The sequence below is a fragment of the Saccostrea cucullata genome, unplaced genomic scaffold, assembly GCF_032062105.1.
Source record: "Saccostrea cucullata isolate Sc308-1 unplaced genomic scaffold, CSIRO_AGI_Scuc_v1 ctg7128, whole genome shotgun sequence".
In the NCBI taxonomy this organism is placed as follows: Eukaryota; Metazoa; Mollusca; class Bivalvia; order Ostreida; family Ostreidae; genus Saccostrea; species Saccostrea cuccullata.
In genome coordinates, this window is record NW_026928207.1 from 128 (window position 1) to 23,280 (window position 23,153).

The window sequence follows — 23,153 nt, forward strand, 5'->3', positions numbered from 1 at the left end:
ACACTCAGTTTGAAAGTTATATCCTGGTCCATGTGGGATCCAGGATTTTATTAAAGTTCTGTTCCAGAAACAATACCAATGTCGACATAAATCTTTGGTACAACGTGAACCCTTCTTTTACTAGTACAAGTCAGTTGTATTCTTTTTAAAGTTTGCTGTCCACTCTAAGCAATTGATTTTTATGATATAAGGAAACTAATTGTTTTATTCCATCTACTTTTAAAGGTTTTTTTGCGTTTATTTTATTATGTCCTTTTTATTTTAGAAACCTAGTGATGGACAATCGGGAAAATTGACAAAATAAATTTGTTTGTGTTCCCCAAGCAAAGGATAATGGCATACGGATTTTGAGACAAATTCACCTTAAAAAAAGAGTTTTCATCTATTTTTCAGAATGATAAATATCTTAACTGCTTTAGTAGGTGATCGAATTAAAAGAATTGTGGTCCCCCGCATTCGGTGTCTTTCCGGATGGGATCCCATTATTTATAGTATATTGTGTCAAATATGATCACCCTATCATATGATCTTAAAATGTAATCACCAAAGTTATAATTTTTGAATATAAATGCTCTATCATTCCCTTTCAAAGGTTATGACCAATATAATGCAATGTTAAAATTTTTGAGATGACGGTCACATAGTCAAAGATTATAGTGGATTTGGAAAGGTCATGTCACAGGTAACTTTTGCGAAAACGGGGGACAATAAATATTCATATTTTCGAAGTGCATATTTTCATGGGTAGATATTTATACAATGTTCTTAAATCTCTATAGAATAATAAAGAGATTATTAAATACTGAAAAGTTGTCATTATTATGAAATTCAGGACGACGCTTTTTTTATCATTACCCTCAATTCCCATGTAAATGAGGGTAAAGAATTGTAACACTGAGTTGTAGTTCCTCTCACAGACAGACTTTCCTCTTGCACTACAGTGTTTCCTCTTCCCATTTCTATCGTTGATTTCCTGCATAAAATAAGAATATTTACATCAAAGTCTCTCAGATCTTTTAAATTTTGATTTTCGCATTACCTCGTGTAATCCTGTTACCTTGTACAAATGACATATTCCTTGTAAAGATGACATTCACGAAACTCAACAATAATATCGCCGACGACATATTTTTTAATAACTTCCTTACCGTCTATTATTTTAATAATATATACAAGTAGGCTATGTAAAAAATGAAATTGTCAAAAGCTTATCGGGAAATAATTTGAATGCTTTTTGGGGCTCATTTCTCAAAAAGTCGTAGATTTGGGCCTAAGTTAGTCCGACTAAGAAAGTTACGCCAAAATTTAGTCGGGCCTAAATCACGTTTCAGAAAACGGCTTAAGACTTGGCCCAAGACAAAGGCCTTTCCGCTAGGTACTAAGCATGCGCAGATCGTATTTTATTTGGTTTAGAGAGTACAATAACATGCGGCGGATCACACTAAAACCTGTTTTAAAAAAGTGAAGCACAAAAAGCACGAATTTTCCCTGGCTTTTCATCGGCTTTCAAACAAATATAATATGCAAATCTATCTGTATTTTCAAGATTAAAGCATTTACATACTAGCTAGTATTAGTGAATTCAGAAATCTTGACAAAAGGGGCAGATTAGGGTCGGGTTAGGGGCCCACACTCACACAAAGATATTGATTTAGCAAATCTTTTGTTATTATTTTGGACACCACCCCCTCCCCCTCTACAACCACACCACAACTTTTATATTAAATAGTTATATGTATTTTGGTATGCTCAGATTAATTTTAAAAGTGAAATATATACTATAGAAAAATATAAACGTTTATACCCGGTATTATACGTACTTGTCAAAATTTGGAATATAAAAGAAGTTTTCTTATGAGTAAAAGCCATAAATTATATGGCATGGGGTTGGAACAGGCTCGAAGCAATATATTTGAAAGTCTGGGGGGGGGGACCAGTATCTCAGGTAAGTTTTTCTGTAGTTAAAATACTTTACGCAGAAAGAGTGAAGGACCGGAGCCCCCGACCCATAGGCGCACTGTGAAAATTTAACAATTTTGAAATCATATATATGATAATGATAATCATTAAAACATGGATAAGAGAATTTTGAAGAAAAATTATCAGTTGTCTTAATTTTATAATTATCAATCCATTTATTGATTACGAATTAGACATACTGGCATTTCAGTTGATACATGTATATACCTACTGTGTGTATTTACAATACTAGTATTTTGGATACATAGAATTACATTGATATCGATATAATAATTTACATAGTCCATTTAAAAATACGTACCTATATATAGCAATTGCAGAATCAATGATGGCTTGCAAAAGCTAAATTAGTTTTAAATCTATAATTCTTGTGAACCATATTACAGACAAGAAATCTAGTAATTTTTATAAATTTCTCCATTTGAATTTTCCATTTCATTATTTTCAAATCAAATTCATTTAGATCGGGAAAGGTACTAATTTCAACATCACCATCTTTTTCTTAAATCTATTCATTCCTTTTCAATTTCTATTGAGGATATGTTCATACATTATTATTTTTTTTATAGATAAAGAATGTTTATTGAAGATGTAATCTAGACTTAAAGATATTAAAAAGTCGCGATTTACATTCACAATGAAACATTTTACAACACTTTATTATCACCATTATTATATGAGTAGTTTTATTTCAAATATAATATAAATTATATTTCTGTTCAAAAATCTGTCAAAAAAAACTTTTTAGGCAAACTTCGTCCGAGATACGTGATAGATTGATAATTAATCAAAAGCCTCTTTACGAAAAAATAATAGACTCATCTACACATCTCACCTCCCGATAGTGACTCCAGTGAAATAGGAATGAACAGTATTATGGACTGAATACTTTAATTATAATACTGGAACATTTAAGAAATCTAATTTTTTTAATGTTCCATTAGTATAATATTTAATTACATGCAATTAAAAGAGAGAATCAAAGATACATAAACTTACGTTAAAGTACATAAACTCGGTTGATGGCATAGTTACCGAAATTTTTTTTCGTTATTTAAAATACTAGTATAAAAATGGATATTGTTTAAGGATTTTATTGAAACATTATCCATTTCAAACAACAAAAAATTACAGAACCTACAGCATGTAGCATCGTTTTAAAAAAGTTAATGGGGAAGGGGATGAGGGTGGTGGTGAGTACAGTGAATTTGGTGATCAAAATATTCAGCCGAAAAGAGAAATGCTGAAAGTTGAAGTCAGTCCATAAATTGCACAGCTTTATTTATGCAGAAAACACATAACTGCAATAAAAACGGTAGGGTTGACCCCCCCCCCCTTAACCCTCTACGAAGAAATTCTGGTACAGTGCTGCTATCCTATAAGTTGATAATTCTATCCTATCCTATCGTGAATCCTGCATCCACAATCCTATCCTGTGATTTCAGTCTAATCCTATCCTATCCTATCCTGCAACTCTCAGTTTTTTAATATTTAGGAATTAATTTGACAAAACGAAAAAAAAAGGAATTACCAGAAAAAAAATCAGATATAGTCATGGTATTCATTCAAATGTTATATATTTTAATGGAGAAAAATAATCGAGATCGGCATTCCATAATTCCCAACTGACCGCACAAATTAAATTTACGAATTATCATTACCATGTTAAAATTTAATGTTAACAAACAGATCGTAATTACACGTGGACAAGTACTGATTTTGCAAACATATGTAAAGAAATTGGCCTACCAAAAGAATTAAAGAAAAATATACTTAGTGTTTTAATTTTCCTACTAACAATGATCGGGAGACCCGGGATCGCGACTTGCGTCCGACGTGTAATATTTAATTATTTTTAAAAATCATAGGCCTATACGGTAATAATGTTTAATATATGTTTCATGTAAAATTTTATTTTTTCCTATTAAACTGAGCACCATGAAAATAACATGCATGTACATGTATAGTCTAACTTTGCCTGTATAACAGGTTTTTCTGTATGCAATTCTGAAAAAGAAGATATGACTAGACCATAAACCAAACAGATAAGTCAAAATGTAAATCTAGAATATCTTGACTTTCAGATATTAAACATTTTAAATGTGAAATTGTCTTATAATTTCAATATTAATTGTATGATTTTTTAATTTAAATTCATAATTTATTCTTTTCTTTTTTTAAATTTCAGTTCATCATCTATTGTATGTGATATTTTTCAAACATGAAAAATATATAGTTGCTAAATTCAAAATAATCTAAATGTTAATTTTTTTCATTTAACTTCAGTTTCTCCTCAGTTTATGATCAGCTCAGCACCGTACAAATGTATTTCAATTTCCATTTTTTTTTATGTGTAAAAATTTAATAATTTATGCTTAATAGAATATATTTTCTAAATTTCATATTGGTTGACAGATTGACATTAATAAATATTGTAGTGAGGTCACACATGTTTCTAAGATCTTATAAAACATGCATGAGAAATTCAGAATTCACAGTATTTACATGTATAACTCATTCTTGAGTAAAGCAAGTTTGCATTTGACCTTGGCATTTGATCTTGAAAATTAATCAGTGTCAGATTGAGAAATATTAAAATGCTCCACACATATTCCTTAGATCATATAAAACATGCATAAGAATTCACAGTACTTACAGCATTTATTACACATTCTTGAGTAAACTTTGTATTTGACCTTGACCATTGATCTTAAAATGTTCAGTGTTTAAATGAGGAAAAATACTTCATCAAGTTCACAATATTTTTATTCAAGGTGATTCCTCAACAATGTTTAACAATTGAATATTCCATTACCATGAGACAGTCATTAAAAGTATCCATGTACAGCATTTATGAATTTCAATGCAAAGATCACAGATACATGTACATGAACTTTGTTTAAATTTAAGTTTATCAATATTTTTATTACACTTGTATAATGTTTTATATGCATATAATTTGGCTTTCTTAACCGACGCTCAAATTGAAATTCAAATGTCAGAGTTATTGTCAGAGAGATGGTCATAAACCGAACAGTTCTACAAATGTCAACAATGAACAGAAAACAAACACTGATCTCCTTAATAAAAGCACCATGATTTCAGACTTAGGACTCCTTGACACTGGTTTGAACATCTTTCATCATTTACTCTAATTGCATATGGCATGAACTGCATTCTGTACAGCTGCAAATGTGCAGGGTTTCCTGGAAAAAGAAAACATAAAATGAAATTATAGGCATGTTTATTGTAAATTTTGTAATACACATTTCATACACAATTAACATGTTTAAAATGTTTTTGATTGTGATTATCCTTCACATTTCATGTACAATTGGTTTTAATATCACCTTTTTCTCTCCCAAAAGTAATGCATTTAGAAATCATGAAAAATAAACCTCAGTTATAGAAAATAAAAAAAAAAAATCTTATTTAACATAATTTACTTGTACATTATAATTCATTTTATCTTGTCAACTTGCTAACAAGTGACTTTTCTCTATTTTCTGCTTGTATTTATCTATTTAATGTTTTTTCTTGGTTTTCTTTTTTTTGGTCTAAGACTTGAAATTTGAATATGAAAATCTATGTAACAACAACATGATGACCCGAAAAATTCAACATTTCTTGCAGTTTTACTCTCAATATTTTTGAAAGAAGAAAATCACTTGTTACGAGAAACTGCGGACATGTCACGTCAACTCAGATAATGATGTTTAATGTGTATTTTAATGACCATGTAAACATAGATGATAAAAATAAAATCATACATACTTTTTAGGTTAAAATCCCTCATACTGTGATGACGCATGAGTGCAGGCAATCCATTTTCTGTAATGATTAAAATTAAAAGATAAACTTATGTTTCATAACTCACAATACATCATACATACATGTACAATATGTAAGTGCACTGCTGAGTGAGCTCATTAAACATAAGCAGAAGCATTAGAAATGGTCATGATGATTCTACATTCATTTATTATCAATTACACAGAAATGAAAAAAAAAATTCTGACCTTATTAGGGAAATGATAAGAGTAACAACCCGATAAAGGCATAATACATATGATTCTTTTAGTCTTAGAGCTCATTGATAGCTGATTGAATCATATGAAAGAGTCAATATTACCCCCCCCCCCCCTTCTGTGTACACTACTTCTTTTTTCCGCACCCAATTTTTGTTTTATTAAATAGAATAAAATGTTTATAGCTTAAGACATTAGAACATTGTTTAAAGGGATAAATATGTATAAAAATGCACATATGTACAGTGCACAGTGTGAAGTATACTTACATGATCTCGCACATCATCTATTCAAGTCCGCTGTTGACGGTTCCTGTAGAATTATCCAAACAAACCGAGGATATTTAACAGAAAAACATGTATCACACTTTTACACAAGTAAAAATCGGTTAAATCATCCAAACGAGCTGAAGAAATACGGTCTTTCGATGCCTGCACTCTTCGTTGTTTACATTCCCAAATTCTTCCGGTGATCGTTCACGGTTAGATCGTACGCCGTGTTACTCGAAGTTTATGATATAAATCTGTGTTTATAGAAAAGAATGTTTTATTTTCTATTGAAAATTTATAAATATTTCTTTTGTTAACATTTTATATCGTATTTCGTTTTTGTAATTTATTCTGAAATATGAATAAACCTTTGCTCGAATCTGATTGGCTGTAGGATACAGGATAGGATAGGATAGGATAGGATTGGATTAACTTCTATATGTTTCTATCGTGAATCCTAAATCCTGAATCCTATCCGATCCCATCCCATGTCAACTTGTGGGATAGCAGCACTGTACTTTTTAAAAAAAATCTTACCCAACTTATATTCAAAATTCTTACTTAAAAATTTCTAGTTCATACCACCTTTTGCGGAAAAAGTCTGCACCTTCGATGGATTTAACTGCCTTTCTATTTTCCTTCATAATACAGTATGCTATAAGAATTTTCACGAATTTTAGCATAATATATATTTATGTACATGAATAGGTTTTATATAGTATACGTATAAAATAATCATTCTTTTAACTCTCTATGATTAAAACGCATGCCTTTTTTTCCCAATGTGTGTACAGACTAAGCACTTACGCCTACTCACGAGCAGGCCTAGATTTAAACCCAAATTTAGTCTCGACTAAGTCTCCGCCTTTTTGTGAAACGCTACTTAGTCCGATTCTCGGGTTTAGTCACTGATTTAGTCCGGACTAAGCTTACGACTGGACGTAGGCCTTTTTGAGAAACTAGCCCCTGGAGTAGATTGTGTCGTCGTTCTCTGTATCTCATTCAAGAGGTTATCAGCACTTTATTTCTACATACGAATACCTTTGAGCTGCATTTTTGCGATAGATCAATTGTTACTGTAGCTTAACTTATTCTAATAAAGCGATCGTTGAAAAAATTCAAAAAAATTATTATTGCCTTATTAAACAAATGATTTGTCTTTTTTAGGAAAATAGTTAGATTGATCAAAAAAAGTTTCTGGAATTCTTGCTTTATTACCAAATGAAACAAAATCGTTGGTAAAAAAAAATTTCTGACCAATGCATTTTTGGTCATTTGGTTGTTTTTTTTTTTCACCTTTCAGTATAGTTTGCAGATCTACTACCAGGAACTAATTATACCATAATATATAAAATATACTTAAGGAGGCTCATTATGCCACTTTTTGATGACGTACTACACAAAAAATAAACCTTCATTGTTTCGATCGTTTTCCTCATGGGACGAATTGTACTTTTATAATATGACCCTGACCTACGAAGTAACAGATTCATTATCATAAACCAAGAAGGATTGCTTTTACGCAGAAATAAAAGAAAAACAACAGCCAAATCTTCGCCAAAGAAGAAATGTGCAATTTCAAAGCAAAGCAGTAAGCTCTTTCAATCAATGACATGTTTGGATGGGGGAAATTTAAGTTAAAATCTACAATCTTGTTGAAATTAAAAGTTATTCATTTGCACTACTAGTAACCAGTAACTAAGAAGTAACTAATCTACTGGTGTTGATTTATATATTTGCTTTATTGATTTAAATATATACTCTATTTTAGAGCTTTGTTCCGAATTTTAGATATAATGTTAAGTTCAAACGTTCCTTAGTGTTTTGAGTCGTGAGTAATTAGGAAAATTAACTTTTGAAAGTGGACTTTTCATGAAAAATTTTCATTTTGTTTAAACATTTTCCTTTCAATTTATCTCATGCAATTCATTGAAATACATTTCTTGTCTCTCCATTTTGTTAATATTATATGCACAGATTAAAAAGATAATGACAATTGTTTTTTGGAAGGAAATTAATTTTTTTTTCTAATGTGGAAGAATGCTTAGGTAGTGTAGGTTTTTATGGTAACAGGTTTTTAATGCTGAAAAATATAAATAATCTGCATTAGCTTTGTAAAGAAAACTAAACTGAAATTCTGTGAAGGTCATTAAATGCATATCTTTCTCTGTTGTAATAATTTTGAATAATGCAGAAAAAATGTTTGTTAAAGCGTATAAAACAATTAACTTTTTAACGAATATTTTTTGTGAACGGAAAAATGGAAAATTACAACGTTTTAGCTACTGTTCAATCAGCTACTGTTCAATTTAAAAGAAAACATTCAATTTCTTAGAAATAATTTTTAAAAATATTTTTCAATTATTTTTTATTATAGGACATTCTACTTTAAATAATCCAATAGCCAATCCTTGTATTCAGCATGAAACTAATCTGAAATCAAATGTAAGTTGTAAAAGCGAAGTCATTTATTAGTCATTTGTTATTTTTTTTTATATTTTAAACAATAAAGAGAAAGATAAAATTTCCCCTGATTGAAAGTTATTGAGGCACTCATATCATTAATGATATCTTCAGCACTAATATTTCTCTTGTTTGTTTTCTCTTAATATATTATTTTCTGAAGGTAAAAAAATTAATTGTTTGATCTTTTAGAGATAATTCATTTCAAAGCGTGGATAGATATTCGTCATCGACTGTATTTTATGGAAATGCCTTGAACTGTACAGGTAACGAAGTTAAGATAAATACATGTCCAAAAGGATCAAGTAACTCTCCATCAGAATCAGCTGTAGCTGTAACATGTAAAAATAAGGCTGGTCGAGTAAATGTTGAAAAGTAAATTGGCCAAAGGTATTAATGTATAAAATTCTAAATTTGCTATTTTTGCATCTATATGTGGACATATTTTATATTTAGATCATATAAATCCGTGGCGTAGCCAAAACTATTCTTGAGAAAAATCATTACTTTGTTTAATCATTCATGTTTTCTATCCTTTCTCTCCAAAAGGCAACACTCTCTGGATTCATTATGTATACTTTTGATACAGAAGACTGGAGATCAGGAACCCTCTGTTATAAACACAACATACAACAAATACAACACAATCACACCCTTATCGACAGCTAAATGATTACTTCATCACCTAATTCGTGTGTTACCCCCAATTTAAATGTTTGTTTTACTTTTACTTGTCAAATTTATTTAACCATTAAGTATTACAACAAACAGTTCAAACGATTTGAAAATCGACAACGTTACAATTAAAAAAATAACTTGTAGTTTTGAAAACGGTAAAGTTGTATAGTGTACTGTAAAACAAATTACTTCATTACCTAATTCGTGTGTTACCCCTAATTCAAATGTTTGTTTTACTTTGACTTGTTAGAATATGGTAACCGAAAAAAATGTAAACTCAATACACTGTATGTCTTTATCAAGTGCCCTTGAAATAGATGAAGCAATATATAAGGAGAGAAAAAATATTTCCACATTTCATGTACGTAATAATTTAAAATGATCATTTGCCCTTCCTTTCTAAGAAATAAGAAACATTGATTTCGAACCGGAAAACCCAACGTACGCCTCAGGAATAAGATGTGTAAATAAAAGAAAATAGTGTGAAGTGAAGCATTACTTTATTTAATTATTTTATTAAACATATTTGACTAGAAATTGAACCTTTAAGAGAAAAAAATTTAACTAATTGGCTAATAGTTTTTTTTTTCTTTTCTATAGATATCAAATATAAATCATATATACATATTAATGAATAAATCAAGTTGAAACAAACATTACAAAGCTTAAAAAAATTATTTAACCATTAAGTAATACAAAAAATAGTTCAAACGATTTGAAAACCGAGAACATTACAGAAAAAAAGACTTGTAGTTTTGAAACCGTCAAGGTGTATAAAAACAATATATATTTTAACTCTGGAGGAAAGAATTGGATAAAAATTAACTTAAGTTTAAAACTAACCAATATAACAAATATATATCAGTGTTCTTAAAACCTGTTCAGAATACTGTAGTACACAAAGAACTACATCTCATCAATCTTTGAAAAAATATCCTTGAAAAATTCAACTTTAATCAAATTGTCAGAGCTTTGATTTCAATCGTGAAAATCATATATATTGGGAATTGTTGAAAAGATGGATCTTCAAACTCATCTCACATTTTATTTTTTTAATTTCAAATTATAGTGAAATAAAAAAAAACCCACATCAAAGCCCTTTAATCAGAATTACGCGGGCTTGAGCAAATTGGACAATTGAAGACGCAATACATCCTCGTCTTCACTTTTTTCTGAAGGCCATTTAAGGTAGTCTATGCACCACCATATATTTTTGATATCGTTCGGGAGTCTCTCTAACGGTATATCGTCTTTGATGATGACAACAATGGAACTCTGACGCTGGTTGTGGAAGGCGTGAGTAACCGCCATCTGGACGGCGTATGAGGCCCAACCACTCTCCAGAAAACATTCAGTGATCACGAACAACACTTTTCTACTTTCATTTATACATTTCACTATCTCCTCTGCCTCCCAATCTCCTGGATTTGAATCTCTGTCCTTAAGCCACGCCTTAATATTAAAGCTTTCTAATTTTGGATACAGATAATGAACAATCCAGGTATAGTCTTTCTCACCATATGACACAAACACATCATAAATGTAGTTGTTTTCTTTGTTTTGTAAATGTACACCTTTCCATCTGTTTTTAAGCCGCAGTATGACATATTCTACATGTACACGGTATCTTCGTAAAGCAGCCACTATCAGAAGTACAGACATAGTAATCAAAATCAATACCACAGAGAAAATAAGCCATTGTTTAGTTTGGCATTCTTTATCAAATTTTCTCCACATTTGTTCATTATGAAATAAGTGGTTGATAGGCACTCGGTTTCCTGCGCATAACGTTTTATCAATATCAGAAAATACATGTTTATGACTTCTCATCCATCGCAAAGACTGAATAGCTGAACAGGTACAAGAGATCGGATTTCCTTCTATGTAAATTGATATTGTACTAAGAGTTTCAATGATATTTTGGTCATTATTTGAGAACTCAGATATCAAATTGTATCGCAAATACAGATATTGCAAATTCTGCATATATTCGAAGGTGTCAGGAATGTTAGAAAATTAGTTATTGTCTAGATTTATTTTTATCAAAGAATGATGCTGATCTATAAAAAGAGGAAAAGGTATATAGTTTAATTTGTTTCTTGAAAAGTCGATTGAAGAAAGGTTTTTTAGATTTCTAAATAGATATTTCGAATTTGATTTTTCTGTGAAATCTAGATTCGTGCCAATTGCATATAAGTTCTGAATTCCTCTAGAATGCTGGAATAAGTTTGAGTGTACGTTTTTAAAGCTATTACCCGATATGTTAAGTGTTTTTAATGATGGAAAATCAACTTGGTAGACATATGACAGTTCTTGGATGTACAGTTCTTGTAATCCTTCCCCAATGATTTGGAAACTAGGTGTCAATCTTTTTATATTATGTACATAATTTTTCGAAACATCAAGAACTTCCAGAGTTTTAGGCTGTGTTATATTTATAGATGTTGATCTATCATATTGATAAATATTTGACTAATTTTCCCTTGTTTTGGGGCTATTGCAGCACAAATTCATATTCTTCATATTTGGTGCAAATAAAAAAGAGAGAAGGCTTGATAAATCGACATGATATAAATGATTGCTGCTAAAATCTACATATTGTAGACAATTCCATAACGTTGTATTGTAAATATCAATGTTTATAGAGTTAATGCGATTCAGTTGTAAAAATAAGGCACGAACACATACATTGATGAGATATTCTGACAAAGATTCATTTAATACTATGACACTTGTTTGAATATCTTTACTGTTTTGATCCATATAAATTCTTCCAATATTGCGATGCTGGAGACATTTTAGAGAGTGCAAAGCCGGAGTAATGTCACATTTCCCACCAAAGCGAATTCTAACCTCATCTGTTAGATATGGAAAGGAACAAAACAGATCTTCAGTAACGTCACAAAACACGTGATTTTTAAAAAGCATATTAACCCTTTCTCTTCCGGCGCATTTTTACGTGATTTTGGAGGCCTTTTGACATGGCATTATTAAATTATTTCTAACTTTTTTATCCAAGCGGAAAGCTAGGCATAATGCATACCATTTTGTAGGAAATTTCTTACAGATGATATTTTATGACTGTTTAGATACTCAACCACTGACCTTATTAGTAAAAATTGAGGTCAAAGGTCAATTAAGTGCAAAATTTTATGGAATTTTTTGATACTTATTCATCTTTAAGCTAAATATTAAGTATGATGTATGTTGAAATAGGAAATTTGGGATATACCCACAAAAGAGCATTATACTGTACTACATGAAACACATAAACTTTTTTTTTCAAATCTGCATATAACTACTTAAAAGGGGTTGCTAAGCAACGCAGAATTTTTTAATTTTCGGGCAGAAATTTTCATTTTTTCCTCATCCTAGACACATTTATGCATCCCAGCAAATATATAAGTTAGATGTGAGGTCATAAAATTACAAGGGACATACAACAGATAAATTGTCTTAAAGTTTTACCTCATTAGAACTATTTTTAGGAGGTCAAAGGTCAAATAAGTGCAAAAGTTTCATCAATTTTTTTCAACACTTTTCAATATTCTTGCCATAATTTTACACAATGGATGCTAAAATGGAAAATTCTGAATATACTCTCAAGAAGGGATCAGAACTGCAATATTCATGCATCATTTTAGTTCAAATATCTGTTTAATGACCTTTAAGTGGTTGCTAAGCAACATCATTTTAAAGTTTTTGGCTATATACATGTTTGTTATTTCACATTCTGGACACATTCTAGACACTTTTTGTATACTTCATGATATTGTTTGTAAGATATGGGCCATAAAGATGAAAGAACATTTTTGTATTAAAAATTGACCTTGACACTCTTGTTCTTCAGGGGGTCAAGGTCATATCAGTACAGAATTTTGCTTTAAACTGTAAGTAAATATCAATTTTGAAATGCTTCAAACATGGATAAATCATCTAATAGTTGATGTAATAAAAATGGCGAATGACAAAATTTGCAAGCAAAGAATTCTGGTCTGCTTCTTACAAAGCCCTAGCAAAACATGTATACTATCTTTTTGTTAAACAAGAAATCCATTCTCTTAAAAAATAATCTTTATTTTCATGGATTTAATTTAACAAGAAAAAAAAAACTAAATGATTTCAATACAAGATTTTTCTGGTATAACAGAGCTTAAGGGGTACAATAAAGACTTGACATGTTATCTTGGAGGGATATAATAATAATAGAGAGCATTGGCAATATTTAATGCAAAACTGTTTAGTCAATAAGTTGAAAATTTGACGCTTATATCCAAATATACAAATCCAGAAATACTGCAAGATGAATACCAAATCAGACTGAAATCTTCAACAAAATGTTGAAGAGCACTTTTACTTTGTCTCCACCATTCTTTTATCAACTGTCATTTCTCTGTAAGACTGGAGGAAATTCTTTGACTTGTCCAAGACATTATTATTTGCTGTCAAGTACAAGTGATCAGCTTCTATCCTGTAAAAGATTTAAGTATTTTGAAACAGATACATGTCATTGTGAATATAAATTTATATTTATAAATAAAATTAAGAAAGGTAAAATTACTACATTTATTTGATTTTCCTTTTAAAATTAAAATTGTATTCATTATGTGATCCAAGTACTAGTTAAATGATATTGTTAAGTCAATGTATCAGGACTGGTAATTCAACCACCTTGTAGTAAACCATCATGGTAAAATTACTGAACTAAAACAAATAGCATATATGGCAATCTGACTAAAGCCAGACCTCTGTTTACGCTATCGCAACATGTAAAAAAAATCTGGCATTAGACTGCTACGAAAGCCAGGAAGGGACACGTAAATTTTTCAAAAAAGTAAAAAATGATATCGAATTAGACAATCTAATCCCACGGATTACTAGATTGTTCCCTCGATTTATATTATGAGATCTCGAATTACACAATCCGATCTTAAGGATTACTAATTCGCCCCCTTGATTCATAATTTGAGATCTCGAATATCATACTGGTAATTTGTTTTCACAGATTGATAATTCAACATCTTGATTTGTTACAACGTCAGTCTTATGATTTTGGAAAGCTGTGCTCTTGAATTTCATTACATATATGTACAGAAACATCCAACCATTTTAATCAATAAGTGCGTTCTATTTATTTTGTTTCAGCAACCGGTCGTTTCCAACCTCTTTCATAACTAATTCAACTATATTTATTTTAGAAATATTATGATTACACAGGACCCATATTCACTTTTACTATCTAGGACTTTCAATTATTCTAATATACAAGTAACACAAAAACCTCTAATATTTTTTGTTGTACAAATATCAGTACTAGCACATGGATTTGAAAATGTTCATGTATTTTTCTCATTTTGGACCGTAATATGTAATAAAAGTTAGGATGTAAAATACTACAATATTCTATTTTTTAAACATGTATTACCATATCCAATATGTACAGATAAATAATTTAAACGAAATCATGGGAAGGGTTAACATTCCGAGGGAATGAATCATTTAAACTAAAAGAATGAATTATACAATCTGAGATAACGGATTGTGTAATTAGGGAACGAATTGATAATCTGTGAGAATGAATTGGCAATTTGTTATAACAGATTGTCAATCCGAGAGAACGGATTGTATAAATCAAGAACTCGATTTACTTTTATAAATCTTAAAAATTCTATGTCCCTTCATGGCTTTCATAGATTTCATACCTGCATGGCTGCCAGGGTTGTAAAAAGAAAGGAGACAATAGACTGCAATGTTACTTCAGGGCAAAATCCCTGGGGCAAGGCTGTTCGTGAGCACGGGAGTGTTGATAAACCATCCAGTGAATTTGACCATCCATGTATATGATGTCCGATAACTGGAAAGTGTCTGAAAAATTGAGAAAATGGAAATTCTAACCACATACTTTATGCAGATTGGAAATACAACAGCAGTCTATAAAAACAGCTTGTTCCATATCTCGGCATTCATTCAGATAGATATTACATGTTTAAATAATGTGTCTGTATGAATAATCAAGCATCATATGTATTATGTGTTTCAAACACTTATTTTTAAAAATATAAATCAAATGTTTATAAACTTGTATGAGAATGACACAAATGAAATTAGACTTTATTTTTTGAAATTTTAGAATACAGAAATTTTCAATACCAAAATAAAAAAAAAAAAAATTACCTGTTCATTGGTGTCCTTACATATTAATTGACCTTCGTAGTTCATGGTGGGCTTAGAAAGTGGGTATTCACAGATGAAAGTATTGTTGCATATGGTGAAAGCACCCTAAAATTTCAATGTGAAAGTGGTACATCACTACATGTACACACTGGTACATAGATACTGAAAACAACTATCCATTATTATGACAACTTTGATTTTACTTTGAACTTACGAGTGATTTTCAAAAGCATCAAAGTTCAAAAGCAATGCAAAATTTGCTGAACGATACGAAACACGCACACTGAAACATAAAGATCGAGTACATGTGTACCAGACCTGGTGTACATTCAGTTTTCTTTTGAACGTGAACTAATGCGTTTTAAACTTAAACTTTTCAGTCAATATACACGTATTCTCACCTGCTAATACTAAAGGCATGTCCGTATTATTTGATTCATTGATGTAAGGATCATCGTCGTGAAATAATCATGAAAATTGACGTTCAGATTTCGGATCACCATCATGTTTACACCAAAGCGGAAACACGTGTTTATTTCAATTCGTATCAACTCATACAGTGATGAGTCGTATTTATTTATAAATGCGAGTTTTTGTATTGTTAAATATAGATCTAATTAAATTGCAAATTAATAAGTATACAGTATAACAAGATACAACAATATTAAAAATCTGATTGATTTTTTTAGTAAAGATCGACGTTTTGGAAATCTACAATTTTTATCAATATATATTGTATATCACTTCATGAAATATACATCATTACATGTAGATGAATAAATCAACATTCACTTCACAAAAGGCAGAACGAAAGTATATATTTGTTTTTTTGAAATCTATTTTTTTTTTGTATTATGCATTTATTTCAGTAAAAAATATATTTAAATGGTCAAAAAAGTGTTATAAAAGAATTTGTTGTTTCGAGTAAGACGCAACAATATCGACCTTGACGTTACATGTAAATATTGACCGATTTTTCCATAAAAACTAGGCAAAGGTCACAAATTCAAATTATCTTAATTAAGAAAATACTGAGCGTAAGAAGACCTATAAGGGCTTGTTGGAAAGGAAATTTTCTCTACTTTTACCAGCTTTATTTTGTTTTCCCTATTTCAACACAGAAATAAACGTAAAACTGAGCTTTGTTTAAATATTACGAATAAAATCGAGAAAAAACACATAAGTGCAAGAAAATTCTTGTTTTTAAAATATACCTTAAAGTAATAACAATAATTTTTACATATTTTAAAAGTAGAGAAAATATGCTTTAAGAATATACCATGCTTTCTTATAAAGTTAATCAGGAAAAAAATTGTCAATCGTCTGGAAAATCGGCAATCGCTTTGGAAAATTACGCCATTTTCAAAAAGTCTCGTTTGTCTTCACAACGTAAAATCGATTAAATACCGGCAATCAAGATATAATCTTTTTAGATATTTTAAAAGTAGAGAAAATTTCTAAAAAGATGATATATAGCTTATATACCTTCACGCTACCACAAAATAGATACGGAGATCTTATTTTCGCGAAGTCGTGTTTTAACGCGCCACCGGTCAATTTGACCGGTACGGAAGTGAAGGGGTTAAGATGATGAATTTTGGAGCGCCGGAGTCCTAAGAAGGAAGTTTTTTTAATACTAAAATCATTTACGATATGAAACTGTAATTCAGATAAGTTTGTCAAGCTTTCAAATGGTGCTGTAAATGAGAATCCGCTGAAAATATCGATATTAAGGCTGGACAATGACTGAATTGCAGAAAGAGCAACATCAGGGTAACCTTCCAACTGGAAATTATTTTGATCAATTCGAAGGTACTTCAGGTTGTGTAAATAAGAGAAAGCTTCGGTCTCTATTCCGTTTTTATCAAGATCACAACTTGAAAGATCTAGACTGCATAAACCAGAAAGTCTACGAAAGGCCTTATTTTCGATTTTTGTAATTTTGTTATGACTCAGGATAATGGATGTCACAACTGATACCGCAGCCAGATTTTCAAAGAGTTGTTCCGTTAAAGTAGAAAATTTATTAAATGACAAATCCAATGTAACGTTGCGGTTTATTAGCTCCTGTGGTATGTTTTCTGGTAGTCTGTCTGTATTGAGGCCACTACAATTCCATAGAATCCCAGAGTTTCCACATTCATCTATGTATGGTACTGTTGGACAAGGGTATGAAACAACATTTAGGCAACTAACTGCAAAAAAGACAGGATAATATATAGTATTTTCTTTTGTTTTTTGAGTAGAAAGCAGAAATCAAGATTTTGATAATTCTATTTTGTAAATGAAAGTTAGACTTCTAGAATAGATTTATCACCACAGACATTCCATCACTGAGTACACTTTTCTGTAGATAACCAGAAGAACTTTGAATAAGAAAACTAGGAACAGCCTTTCCCTATGGATGTAAGCGTTGGAAATCAATCCAATCCACAGTGTAACAATGCAAATATCGTTGGACGTTTTACATGTAATTATACACGGAGATGTAAGTGTAGGCATGGGCATCGTTCTCAAAATAAACATTAAAGGACAAACACAACGTAGTTTAAATTTTTTTGTCCTTTTCATGAAGTTGAAGAGTTTAAATACTTGAAAGAACTGTGTGGTTTATTTAAATGTTGATTAAAATTAACATCCGATACTTCAAATATGCAGTCGATAATAATTACCGTGACAGACAATAACCTGAATTGTCAGTCTGTCCATTCAGTTTTAGAAACTGCACATTGCTCAATATTAACACATATCTGGCTCTTTATTTACCTTCAAATCTGGTGATCCAGTTCCTTACAGTTTTATTCTCACTTGTAACATGGAAGAGATTGTTTACATTTGTGATGCCACAAAGGTGGCAAAAATAAATTATCTGAAAATGTCTTCCGACGATTTGATTTTGGCACTCTAAGGCAAGTAAGCACTATATTTGGATAAATACTTTCAAAATCTAAATTTGCCAAACTTGGTCTCAAGTATTTCAAGTATTGCAAAGTCATATATTTCTTCTAATTACCTGGCATTTCTCAATGTTGTAAGTAAGATTTGCCAATGTATTAGCGTCTTGTGTAACATTATTCATAGTTCTATCATTAATTTTGTAAACGTGGTCATGAAACAGCATATGAATGCTCAAATAGTTTGAAATCCTCTTTAGTCATCAGGTCTGTATAATTCAAATTAAATTAATATGAGGTCGGCACATGGCTGTTTATTTAAACTCTATTTTAGATAGCGAACTCAACATTGATGTTTTTAGAATGTTTTACATACACCCCTACTACTGTGTTCGGAACCTTGTATTTTTCGGTGCTCTGCACATTATAAAATCCGAAGAGTTCAGAGTACCTCTGGTGGCATCAGAGTAGCTCTGGGGTGGTTCTGGCGATAGTAGGCGAGACTGTAGAATGTGGCTAGCAAATGACTTGCGCGTGGAGACATGGTAAACAGAAAATTTATGTGGTGTTTCAGTTTTTGCCACCCCATATTATCGGTAGAAATGTACTTCAATCGACAAAAATTATTGCATGGGAATTGGGACTATAGTTTTTGGCGTTAGATTAGCAAATGAGGCATCAACATAATTTTAACTGAAAAAATCAGCTGAAAGAGAATTGCATTATCGGTTACTACGAATACTATAGGAATTTTACGCTTGAAAGAAAAGGAAAATCGTATGGCGATCGGAGAGGCACTACGACCATTTCCATCCATGCATTTCATAAATGAAAAGCATTTTTATAATTGTATTATTTTCTTCAGCTGTGATGTATCAACTCTCCTTTATGGATCGGAGTGGTGCTTGAGAATAAAAGAGGCAAACTACGATCCTTCCATACCACCTGCCTCCGCCGAATACTATGGATTTTCTGGACAGAGAAGATAACAAATGAAGACTTGCTGAGCAGATGCAAACAAGAGGACATAGGGACCATCATAACCAAACGCCAATGGAGGTGGATTGGAAATGGTCATGGACAGAAAGAGGGAGAGACCTAGAACATAGACCTAGGGAGAGGCCTAGGAGAGGCGAAGGACAGTAGATGGCGAGATGAAGGCAAGGCACCAGACCTGGGGATCGTTAACAAGGCTGGCCCAGGATAGACAAGGGTGGAGGAAGATTGTTGCTGCCCTACACACCACAGGGTTTAAAGGAAGATCATGATGATTATTTTCATGCTCACAATGACAAACAAATATTTTGTAAAAATAAATGTGGGAAGTCTAGATTTCTCAAAGTCATACTGCAATTGAAATCGATTTGCGTCTCCATTAATTCTTTTGTTGTACTTTCGGTGAATACAATTGTCAGGTGGGCCAAAACACGTGATCACGGGTATAGTTATGTTAAAACTGTTTTGTCCATTTAAATGCATAAGAGATGCTGTTCGTTTTCCTCGCCCTTCTGAACTTGACAAAGTACATTTATTAAACATATTTTTTCTAAATAATAGATTTAGAACGCCCGTGACATCTGTCATACTTTCTTTGTATTTTGTTCATAAGAACATTTTTTTTTGATTTTGCACTCCTTTGATATGATTATAGATTGACCTGAAACCACGTGTTCGAAGTAAAATATAAATATGTAGTTGGCGTAAACGTTGCTAATCAACGAATGGTCAGTTGCTCGTGGTAAGATCTTTTGTGCGTATTCATAACCATAGCCATATAAGGCAAACAAAGGTTTGTCAGTGTAGATGATATTAAACGATTTTACCAGCGTATCGGTCGCTAGTCTGCATTAATTTTCGCCTTAAATTATGATGAGTTACTGTATACACGGAAATTTTCGTCCCCGTTTAATTTTCGCCCCTTTCGCCCTCGTCGGAAGTGGGCGAATTTAAAACGGGGCGAATTCAAAGTAAACAGTATAGTATCTTAAACAAAAATTTTTCTAGGCGAATTTAAAACGGGGCAAACTTGTTTCCGTATATGAAAATAACACGGGGGGGGCGAAAATAACCCTGTATACAGTATATTGTTAGCCACCATTTTCTGTTAAAAATCATGAAAGTCTTTCAGAAAGGACTATACCAATTTCCTGTTTACTGCCAATTATATATATAAAACTTGTTCCATCCTATAACCTTTGAATGCGTCAACCTAATACACGTGTCTTGAATTTAAATCACAATAACATTAGTAGTGGGTGACATAGACGCTTACTTATGTCAATCAGTTAAGCATATGACTTCTCATTATGACCTGTTATCTAGTCAGTGAGGTCAGCACAGTTTGTTCAAAATGTTTTAAACTATGTATCATGTGTTTCAACATATGGCTGCTCGAGTAAATTGTATCTTGATCATTAACTTCAAATATTGTGATATTATATGTTTTCTATCAAGAATGTGAGCTAAGTTATGAATTTAGCATATAGCTGCCCATATATTCTTAATTTTTAAATTATATATTTTAGTAATATACCAGGATTTCTTTTTCGTACGCCACCCTCTTGTTGAACAATTTTTATATCTAAAAAAAATAGCTTGGATAATCACTTAGTTGGAATGTTGATATATCGACTTTGAAAATGTTCATCATTTGACCTTATCCCAGCTTTTAACGTACAATACATAAAATAATTGTATATCATATATGCTTTTGACACCTTGGCACTTACATGTATCTTGGCAATAATTGACATGTTTATTTTTTTGTTTTCCTTAAATGGTTCAAGCAACAAGAAGAAGCTTCAGAAAAGGCATTAATTTTTCCAAAAGTGTATATCTTGCTTGATGAAAAAGTTGTGAATATAAAAATAAGATATCTGTTTCCTTCCTTGATTGCTTTACTAGAGTTAATGTCTACTGTAATTTAAGATTACAATGTGGAATATTTGCGACAATACACTTTATGTCATTAAGTACATTAAAAAAAATAAAAGCATGACAATTCAAAATACTCACAGAGAAGAAAATTGAGTATCCCTTGTCCTGTCATGATTCCTTCAGCTAGAGTGAATATGATTTTTAAACCCTGTCAGGATAATGAATGAAACATTTATTTAAAAAAAAATGCTTAAAACAGAATCAATGGAATAGCTTACATTTTTTCCTTCTTATTTTGCAATGAATTTTTAATTTTAACTAGGGCCTAATGAACTTCCTGAAAAAAGGCTGTAATTAATGGTACCAACTGACAAAACAAATTAAGCTTTTTTTTTTTTTTTTTTTTTTTTTTTTTTTTTACAAACACTGATCTGTGAGGATATTATCATAACAAATTTTGCAGTAAAAATGAAATTCTAATGTATTTTATGGATTTGCACTAATCGGCTTGGAGAGATAGCAGATACGAGCGCTGAGGATAAAATATATCTACTTACTGGTATATAAAAAGATGGATTTGGTCTAAAGAAATTAAAGATGCAGACCGATGGGAGCTTAACTTTAATCTGGACGGTTCCCAGAGATAAATCATTTAGTCGGACAAAGATAACGAACGCGAGCTCTAAGGATAAAAGTAATTAAAGAAACATTAAAATATGCATGACATGTATGGGAGTATAAATGTAGCTCAGTGGGACAATTCGGCAGTGGAAAGCTGAATTTTGTCTCTTTCTGGTTGCATTTATACAGGTAAAATTATTTTGTAGACTTGCGCGCGTTTTGGTTAACATTATTTAAATTTTCACATGGCTTATTTTATTTACAAGTTAAACTTTTTATATTTTAAGTAGTTATATTTCTAATAAGGTTTAGAATATTTTGTAAAATTATTTATTGAAATTATAAATATTAGAAATAGATTGTTTAACTAAATAAAGAGTGGAAAGCTGAATTTTGTCTCTTTCTGGTTGCATTTTTACAGGTTGGGTAACATCTCCACTCCCCATAACCTGTAATGCGCTGAACATGCAGGAAGAGAATAAATAAATCCAAGGGAGATAAAATGTAAACTGGGATATTTCGAATCGGGTAAACTTTATCTGGTCAGGACCAGGGAATTGGAGGAAGGTTTTCCCTGGCCCTTCAAACCTCTCACATGCGGAAAAGCGAACGATCCCGGCAGTTTACGACCAGATCCAGGAACCAGATAAGAATAATCTATAATATAGAAAACCCAAAAACAAGTTCACAAAACAAACAGAAATCCGAAAAACCAAAAAAATTCCCCACAAGAACATTTTAATTATTACGAAAAGTGGTGGAGAAATGGGACTTATACATTACATGGAAAAAAAACAGGACAAGCTGTTAATAACCACAGTTAAATTTCATCCAGTATCATTTGGGACTTATAAGGTTACAAAATAGTTGCAGTGATTCCTAGGAGTACGTACACAAATACGCAAGCAGTTAACAACGCCTCATTAGGACTATGCGTAGCAATCACATTATCCTTTGGTGAGCAGAGGAACTTGTGTTACTTCCAGGGGAAGCCTGACGTGCAGTGGCTAGATGTTGATCTTAGAAAAACTGAATTCGAGCGCTCTTCGACCGACTTGATGGTCTGTGGGAACTACAAACTTTAGTGCTAATCGTGCGATGTCCAATGTCATTCCGTCCTCTTGTAGTTGGATACACAAACTATAAGTCGTTTTGGACAATTGTTATGG

At 31.4% G+C, this 23,153-nt stretch overlaps 2 protein-coding genes and 2 long non-coding RNA genes across 4 annotated transcripts; all 4 read right to left on the bottom strand.

Moving 5' to 3' along the window:
- Positions 1-4,671: 4,671 nt before the first annotated feature.
- On the bottom strand, positions 4,672-6,463 carry LOC134276773 (uncharacterized). Its single transcript, XR_009994114.1, has 3 exons — positions 6,278-6,463; positions 5,755-5,811; positions 4,672-5,186 (listed from the first exon to the last, which is right to left on the bottom strand). It is a non-coding gene; the product is annotated as an uncharacterized LOC134276773 (long non-coding RNA).
- Positions 6,464-9,892: 3,429 nt separating this feature from the next.
- LOC134276774 (toll-like receptor 2) lies at positions 9,893-11,472 on the bottom strand. Its single transcript, XM_062759060.1, has one exon. It carries the CDS (start codon positions 11,402-11,404, stop codon positions 10,529-10,531), a length of 876 nt encoding a protein of 291 aa, XP_062615044.1. The 5' UTR covers positions 11,405-11,472; the 3' UTR covers positions 9,893-10,528.
- Positions 11,473-13,602: 2,130 nt separating this feature from the next.
- Positions 13,603-16,298, bottom strand: LOC134276775 (uncharacterized). Its single transcript, XR_009994115.1, has 4 exons — positions 15,994-16,298; positions 15,593-15,697; positions 15,121-15,283; positions 13,603-13,889 (listed from the first exon to the last, which is right to left on the bottom strand). It is a non-coding gene; the product is annotated as an uncharacterized LOC134276775 (long non-coding RNA).
- Positions 16,299-17,005: 707 nt separating this feature from the next.
- On the bottom strand, positions 17,006-21,584 carry LOC134276772 (uncharacterized). Its single transcript, XM_062759058.1, has 3 exons — positions 21,502-21,584; positions 17,243-17,787; positions 17,006-17,017 (listed from the first exon to the last, which is right to left on the bottom strand). Exons 1-3 carry the CDS (start codon positions 21,533-21,535, stop codon positions 17,006-17,008), a joined length of 591 nt encoding a protein of 196 aa, XP_062615042.1. The 5' UTR covers positions 21,536-21,584.
- Positions 21,585-23,153: the final 1,569 nt, after the last annotated feature.